At 34.7% G+C, this 8,761-nt stretch overlaps 1 protein-coding gene across 2 annotated transcripts; it reads right to left on the reverse strand.

Annotated features, from left to right (window-relative positions):
- On the reverse strand, positions 3,772-8,643 carry LOC109225542 (ATP-dependent DNA helicase PIF1-like). Of its 2 annotated transcripts, XM_019390247.1 has the most exons (4): positions 8,439-8,643; positions 6,219-6,528; positions 4,049-4,102; positions 3,772-3,903 (listed from the first exon to the last, which is right to left on the reverse strand). In XM_019390247.1, exons 2-4 carry the CDS (start codon positions 6,493-6,495, stop codon positions 3,845-3,847), a joined length of 390 nt encoding a protein of 129 aa, XP_019245792.1. In that variant the 5' UTR covers positions 6,496-6,528; positions 8,439-8,643; the 3' UTR covers positions 3,772-3,844. The 2 variants fall into 2 exon arrangements, with proteins under 2 accessions (XP_019245792.1, XP_019245790.1); XM_019390245.1 differs by having other exon boundaries at positions 3,772-6,528; positions 8,439-8,522.

Below are 8,761 nucleotides of genomic sequence, written 5' to 3' on the forward strand. Positions count from 1 at the left end.
CAAATCTAGTAGAAATCCTGATTGAAGAATTTTGTCAAACACCTTGAGAACAAAATTTATTCGCTATTCAGGGGAAAACACAAATACCTACCATATTATCAAGGATTGAAACAAAATCAATACAAAATACACAAGATGAGAAGAAGATTACCCAGTAGAAAATAGCAATAGATCAGAGGGGAGGAGCAAGAGAGCATAGATATGAAGTAAAGAGGCGTTTGAAGAAGAGAGCTTTGCAGATAAAACTTGGAAAGTATCGGATATAGTAAGAGAAATCAAAGGTGAATTGATAGCTATTAAAATTGGGCTACACGTGTTGAAATATTTGGGCCAGGCAGACATGTTGATCATGAGCTGCTTGGTTATCCCCCTTTATAGTATAGGACTAGTGGGGATATGAAGAGAACTATACTGTTGTAAGTAAAAGGTATAGTGACAATATTTCCAACGGATAGGCATGTGTAGAGAAATGGAAGACTCCAGAGCTGTTACTGAGCCGTACTTAGAAGAGATATAAAAGATCACAAATATTTTACCCAAAAAATGTATGGGTTTGCAGTAACATCTGCTGATACAAATATGTGTAACATGTTAGAAATTAGAATTACTATCACAGAATATAGTACTATCTTTCAACTGGGCCGAAAAAGTACCACAAGAATCAACTCGTGCCTCATATAAGCATTTGAAGGAATTGCATTGGATATGTTCTCTCCTTCCACATGTTGAACCCTTGGCTTTTTTTCGGAGTTGAATACAATTGCAAAGCCAGTAGATTTTGTAAGGTGATCTTCAGGACTTTCTGGCCGGACTTTAGCCCCTTCATTTTCACTCGGATGTAGAGAGCATTTCAAATTATATTGAAATTGTTGTCCTGCTAGATCACCAAGAAAAACAAAACAAACACACACAAAATTTCCATCACTCTATTAGCTAAAACACATATAGCTTATCTTATCAGATCAGTCATAGAGATTAAAAAGCAAACCCAACACACACACACACACACACACACCAAGAAAACACAAAAATTCCACAAAGATCAGTTTTTAAGCCGAAGACGCATATAGATTATCTTATCAGATGAATCACAGATAAAAAACCAAACCCATAAACACACACACCAAGAAATTACAGAAATTCCATAAAGATCACCTTTAGTTGAAGATTGGAGGAAATTGGAAGAGATTGAAGGGTTGAAGCTCAAGGCTCAAGAATGCGACGTTCTATGAACGTAAAGATAAAGGAGCGACAGATTAGTCATATCTGTTTGAAAATCCATCAAGAAGCTGCAAAATCAGGTATGTACAAATGATCAATGATAATGAAAGAGTTATGGAACAATCAAAAAAGAGAAAACAATTTGGATATAAAGGGAAAAATTAAACTCAATGACTGCAAACTAAATCACAAAAGAAAGTGAACAAATTAATGAAAGCACATTGAACACTCCATTTATACACTTAAACAACCATATGTAACCAGTATAAAATTTGAATATGCAGGAATGTTTTAATGTGCCACTGGAATGTAAACTCCAAATGAGTAAGGGAAGAAGCTCTCAATCATCAACGGTGTGACAAAACAGGATGGAATGAAGCTCCTAATATCAATCGAGTAGGAGGAATGCATCAATGACATGAATGTTCCTAGACAAATGCGTCTATATTTTAATATTTATAGATCCACTTTGAAATGACATTGTAAGCGCAATTTAGCGGGAGAGTTCTCAAGTAGCAACAATGTATGAATACAAGCTTGCATGTAGGAAGATATGATAATTGGGTAATTGAAAGAACTCTGCCAAAAAAAAGGTATATGATTAGTCACGAAGATGAACATCTCTTCAATAGTTTTTCCCATTGTCCAACAGAAAGGAAGAAGTTACCTTTTGTCGAAGCTCAGATGACAGCGAAGCTGACTTTATTTTTATCGTTTCAGTCAATTGTTTTCAGGAGTTGATGTAGGTACATGGCGTAGACTGGATTCTAAAGAAAATTCAGGAAGAAAAGAATTAACTACTGGTTCCTATTGTGAAAAAGACAGTGAGAGTAGACCATAAGAAATGCAGGACATGCTATTTAGTTAAACAAATTGAATAAAGTGCAAGTCTCACAATCAATTCTACAGTATTTTTCAATAGAGACACTAAAATAATCATGCTAATAAAAAGTTATATGTAAGGGTTCTGCAGGGCTAGTATAATACCCTCAAATATTTTTAGCAAAATAACCTGTGTAGCAGATGTCATTCACTGAGTCGGTGGCATATGTATAGCAGCAGACACATCTTGATACCAGCTGGTGTGCAAAATTGGAAACTTTATGATCAGTAAGAAGATTGATTGTTCGTTAAAGTTCTCCATAGTAAGAAAGAACAGTTAAAAGAAATAATCTTTGTGCCAAATCTTTTTGTTAGTGAAAGATGTAGTTTTCCTTGGTTCATTATCTCCTAGGCACAAGGTCCCGTGAAGTTGCCAGAATAATCCACTAAAGTGTAAAATACAAAGTGCAAAATGCAAAGAAGAAAAAGAAAAAGAATTTTACGGATGATAGAACTTTACAAAGTGTAGATTAGTAGGAGAATTATCTCCCATCTGGAAAAAAGGATTCTACGTCTTCATTTATTGATGCTGCGAGTCTGCTAATATGAAATAGTCGTCCAAACTTTATCATTGGCAGTAAATAATAGCAGTGTAAACAGTGAAATGACTGAACTTTTTTCTAAAGGAGGAATCTGAAATAAGCAAAGAAAAAAGGATTAGTGGGCACATGAATCACTCGGTAAGATAATTTTTAACTGAAGAGAAGTAACACATTACCCATCTTTCTTTTGATAAAACAATGGCTTTTACTGCTTACACAAATTGTTCAACAGATGGTGAAGGCATACACATGTGTTCAGCACCCACGTTGAAGCGTATTGCATTTTCCTCAGGTCGAAACAACAATATATTGGCGTCCTGTTTGCGATATGCTTTTAAAGCTTCGAACAATCCCTATTAATATTTCCAATAGCATTTTTAGTGACTCTGACACATGAACTGAATAAGTAACCGTTGAAATGAATAACAAAGAAGAAATATATTTAAGAATAAGAAAAGTTTCATGAGATACTATCATAATACAAAAGTGTAAAAACTAACCTATCCATAATTTAATATTTCAGCGGATGGGCTCAACTCAATGTTATCGAAACATTGTAATTTACCCTTAGAGAAGTTTTCACCTTGAGAACATTTCATGACATACATATAATCAGTAGCCAAAGCCAAGGTTGTCCCACTCAATGTCGACTAATTCACATGTTATGTTACTGTTATAAAAACAAAGATCCTATCAGTTATGTGAAAAGCAATAAACAAAGCTTTACCATGAAGTCGTTTTTCTCTTTTTAATTTATGCATTCTGATGGTACTTGTATTGGAGGAAGTAATCACTTCCCTTTCTCACTGTAAATAGCATTCCATGACCATTGTCCTACAGATAATTGATTAATATGTTAAAACAAAAGTGCAAAAAGGGCAGAGCAAATTATCGTATGATATTAATAGTGACATACCTTCAGATCAGCTGATTGTTATCCTACCACGTCTTGATTTTGCATACCAAATGTTATGTGGTATTTTAGTCATTCCTTTTGTGACAGAAGTTTGACGTTCAAACTTCTTCTTGAACACCTCGAGCAGTTAATAGGTTGATATGTCATTAAATGGCAGACAATTGTGATTGTCTGATCGCAGAGCCTCATAAACAGATGAGTTACCTGCATCAGACAATTTTAATATATCAGTGCCACAATTTTTTCCATTTGAATCAGCAAGCTGGTATTCCAAATTCATATCTCAAATACATGATATATCGACATCATCGAGGGTGGGAGTCTCTTCCTCAATTGAGGTATCTGTCAAATAGAGAACAACAGTTAAATTAACTTATCAGCTAAAAGATATTTAATTAGCACAGAAACAAAGCAGGAAAAGGAAAGAGTATCAAAGTATAATATTGTGGATAATTTTTGTCATATGCGAAAATCTTTGATTGTTCACCATTCACCCAAAATCTAAAGTAATACGTGCTCTTCTCAAAGGTAGACGGAGCAACTGCAATCAGAGAGCATAAAAGCATGTCAGAAAAATGGGTACACAGGGCAACAACAAAGTACCTGTGAAAATAACGTATATCGAAGACATCAAGCAGCTGCCTTTTTAATGATTTCATCATAAACAATATTAGATGTAGAATGATCGTCATGGCTAGTTGGCGTAGACGGTCGGATCAATAATTTCACACAATTTGAACTCTTTGCTCTCGACAAGGCAACGTAAAGCTGACCATGTGAAAATACAGGTTCTCGCAAATAAATTCCAACAAAATCTAAAGTCTGTCCTTGTGCTTTATTTATTGTCATAGCAAAGCATAGTCTAACAGGAAACTGTGTTCTTTTAAATTGAACTGGCATCTTTTCATCTTGTGATGATAATAATGGTATTCTCGGTATAAACACATGCATATTCTTGAAATCACCTGTCATAATCTTAGCACTGATAATATGACTTTTAAAATCACAGCAGTTCAATCGCGTGCCATTACACAAACCTTCACATGGATTTAAATTTCTCAATAATATAATTGGACAATTTTCTTTCAAACATAATTTATAAGGGGGCAAACCAGGAGGATTTAAAGTGTGCAATAGATCTTTGAATTGTGTTTGATTGTTAAATTCAATCGCTTCATCGGTGCCAATATATGTTTTTGATTTTCCAGTGAACCGATCAATAAGCATGTCATTAATTTCATCGACAAAATCATTTTTTGTTGTTAAGATCACACGGGAATCTGTATAGAATGAATTAGAGTATAACGAATCCAAATTTGAATATGTCGCTGTGAATAATTTATCTAGAGATTCTTTTTCGGTTGTGCAAGGAATAATCAATGAATCTGAAATTTCAATCTTGTTTGCTGAATTTACTTGTTCTTGTCCATTTCCAATTCTTAGCAAATAATCACAAAATGCAGCATCTGTTTTTGCTCTCATATTTTCAGATAGCTTTAATTTTTCAAGTTCATTCCAAATGCTAGAATATAACAAACTTTCGCTAATGAAATCTTCTATTTTCCGTATCGTACAACAGGAAGAGTTTGTCTGAAATCACCTCCGAAAACTACAACTTTTCCGCCAAATACTGCATTTGTATCCATTAGATCTTTTAATAGTAGATCAAAAACTTCCAACATTTTCTTTTTGGCCATAGATACCTCATCCCATACAATCAATTTTGCATCGCGTATTAAACCCGCAAGTGAGCTTTCTTTGCTAATGTTACAACTGGTATTTTCATCAGTGTCAATAGGAATTTTGAAACGCGAATGTGCTAGTACGTCCTCCTGGAAGAATAGAAGCAGCAACACCAGAAGTAGCTGTTGCCAAAGCTATATATCCCATAGATCGTACAGTTGCTAATAAAGCATGGTATAAAAAAGTTTTCCCTGTTCCTCCTGGACCATCCACGAAAAAGGCACCCGCTTTGTTCGAAAATATCCTTTCAGTAATCATATTATATGCAATGAGTTGATTTTTGTTTAATTTCCTATGTAACAACACGTCGTCTTCACTGACAGTAATAGATCTTTCAAAATGAATCTCTTTTGCCTCTTTTGCTGCGAGAGAAGGCCTAATAGTTTCTGAAATGAGTTCATACTCATTTATATCATGACCTATAGAATGTAGAATGTCGTTGATATGATTCAAAACTTGATATCGGATTTCACTTCTTTTAGTAATTTGCAACACTTTGTAGTCTTCGGTCATTGATTCCTCAAATTGCTCCCATAATTTTCTAGGGTTAGCAGGACCACAATATACCAATAATGTAGCAAATAAACGCCTTAAACTATATGGCATTTGGTAACTTGCAGCTTCAGACATACACTCTATCAAGTTGTAATCACAGTGTAACAATCCTCTTTTCTCTACAGACTCTCTAAAAGTACTACAAGGCTCTCCATCTACTGTCAAAAGATCCTTATGATGTTTAAAGGTATACAGTAAAGCGTTAATAGGCACTAAACAAAGCGATAAAGAGCACAGAATATTGCATATCTCATTTAATTCAATTAAGACAAATAAGTGGTCATACAATCTTCTATAAAAATAAGTGTGCAGCAGTACATTAACAATATATGGTAGCTAAAAATGACTAAAAATATAACCTTTTTGAAGTAGGCCAGCAGGTTCTCGTATGGTAAGAGCAGTTTGTTTTGGAAATCCTCCCTTGTACCAAGATGGTGTTCCCTGTTCTAAGCCACCAACAATGGGATCTTCAAGAAGCCTATGTTTTCCAGAATCTTGTTTTCTCATACGTCGTGATAGTAACAATGCTTCCCTTCTACGAGCAGATATTTGGTTATACGTATCACGTCGTTTAAGTTGCATTGCAGTCTTCCTTTTTTGTGCATATGAACATTTATTTGTATTCCTAGACTCCATCAGCTACGCAACTTGAAGTTCCTCTTTTCTTACCTGTAGAAATTTTAAATCGCAGGCTCTTCATGAAATGTCCAAAAAAGATATAAAAGATTAATGAAATTACAAATGTAATTGTAGTGCACAAGATAAATGTTTAATCCATAAGTTATGAAATCAATGAGTGTCTGCCATTTCCACAAGCTAAGAAATTGCAGCAGAATATATTTTGGCTCCATCAATTTATAGGATTTATCATAGTCAATGCTAACACACACTATTAGTAATACTAAAGCTTACATCAGCACATTTCAGATGAGCGAAAAGATACCAAATAACAAATAGGATGCACAAACAATACAACAGTACGCACATTTATTTCATACAATTACATCTCCAACTGAAGAAAATAGTAGATAATTCACATTCATCAAAAGAGTGAGCTTTCTTATGTTTTTTATTATCAATCCAAAAGAAAAAGGAAGGAGAATGTACTAAAAAAATTATACAATATGCATAATTGAATAGAAAAACATGAGGACAGCACAAAGCGAACGGATCTTGAAGAAGTATAGATAACAAGATGACTTTAAAAACACTTGAAGAGGCAGATGTCAAGAGCGAAGACTCAATATTCTGGTTACTTTAGTGTACCTTTTTTTTAGATCTTTAGCTTTATTTTAAATAGCGGAAGCAAAGAAAAGAGTAAGCAACATTCCGAATATGAAAAGCCACCCAAATTTTGGATTGGCCACCCCATTCGCGGAGATGTGTGACTAAGGGCAGCAAAAAGAGGTGCACTGTTGGTCACCGCACAGACATGCACGTCAATGAATTGAGAGCAACCTCAAATTGCTCCACCGTACTACATCAAAATTAAGATTAAGGCAAAACATGCTTGTGAAATTGTTCTTAATTCTATGTACATGAAGGGTGAACCATGTAATACTGTTATGTTGTTGCTTTGGGGATCAAAGGCAATAAATGAGGAAATGTACATGGACTTTTAATATCTAACATCAGCCACTGAAGTTGTTTACTACTATTCATTACACCATTATAACTTATTATATGGTGTCAAATTAAACAACCTTAAACATGGATAAAGATTACCTTAATCTCGCAAAGTATGAGTAGTGCGTCATGGCAAATAACATTTTGTTTACTTCTTTGAGTGGCAAGCTGTTCTTATTGCTTAACCCACTTCGCCATCTTTTACTTAAAGAATGTTTAATCAATCGAATTAAACCACCATAGGATTCGACGATAATGACTTAAACACAGAAAATCAAATTCTGAATCCCCAAATTGACCACTCAACTTAGCCGGAATTATAAGTTGTTAATGTCGGATAAGAGTAATTTTCTATATTCATAACCCATCTATCCAGGTGGACCCAGTTTATTACAAACAGTGGACTTAAAATAGAAATTAATCAATCATAATTTTTATTTATTTTTTCAAAATAATTACAAGTATCCAACTGACATGGGATAATCATATATACCACAAAATCAAAGAAGGAACAAACAAAGATGTCTAAAGATTGAAAAGAGGGTAGCCGGCTTAAAAGGGGAACCAGACTTCAAGATTGGCGCAAATATTACGAACCAATTGCATGCCATAAATCTAATCATAAATCAACAGTAAACCCAAAGCAAAAGACACCCCAAATAACCCATTAACAAAGTCGCCTATTTTCAAGGCAAATGGAAAAACAGGAAAGCGGAAGATACGCTAACTTTACAGAAGGCTATTTCGATGATAACCTACTTTATACTGTGGGTTTGTTCTAGGTTTTTAGTAAATCAAAGAAATAATTTATTCCCCAAAATAACTTTGAAGTTATCAAAACCACCATCCATGGGGAATCAGGCGGTGGCCACCCATAACTGTTACCTCCGTCAACAACTATGACAAAATTAGAAGAAGAAAAATCGAAATAATACAGCATGAACTGAACTCACCAAGATAAAAGGCAAATCAGCAACAATGATAAAGTCGAAGAAGCACAGCAGAAATAGAGAGAGATGAAAGTGTGTGTGAGTTGAATCAAAGCTTTCAGTAGAAAAATCCTAAAACTTTCGATTGTCCACCGTTTACCCAAAATCCAAAGTAGCACGTGGTCGTCTCTTAGGCATCTGACCCAGCAGACGCAGGGAAAGCCTTTGATGTTAATCTTTTTCTCACACACAATTATACGTAGGTAAGGCTAGGTGTAAGGACAATTATACCCTCAGCAACGCCAGGCAGGCATGTTGACCTGGTGTGTGCTTATTCTCCCTTATTA

The sequence above is a fragment of the Nicotiana attenuata genome, chromosome 5 (genome assembly GCF_001879085.1).
Source record: "Nicotiana attenuata strain UT chromosome 5, NIATTr2, whole genome shotgun sequence".
Taxonomy (NCBI): domain Eukaryota; kingdom Viridiplantae; phylum Streptophyta; class Magnoliopsida; order Solanales; family Solanaceae; genus Nicotiana; species Nicotiana attenuata.

Coding starts and splice junctions, on each gene's coding strand:
- LOC109225542 (XM_019390245.1), bottom strand. CDS start 5,043: ATGAGAGCAAAAACAGATGCTGCATTTTGTGATTATTTGCTAAGAATT.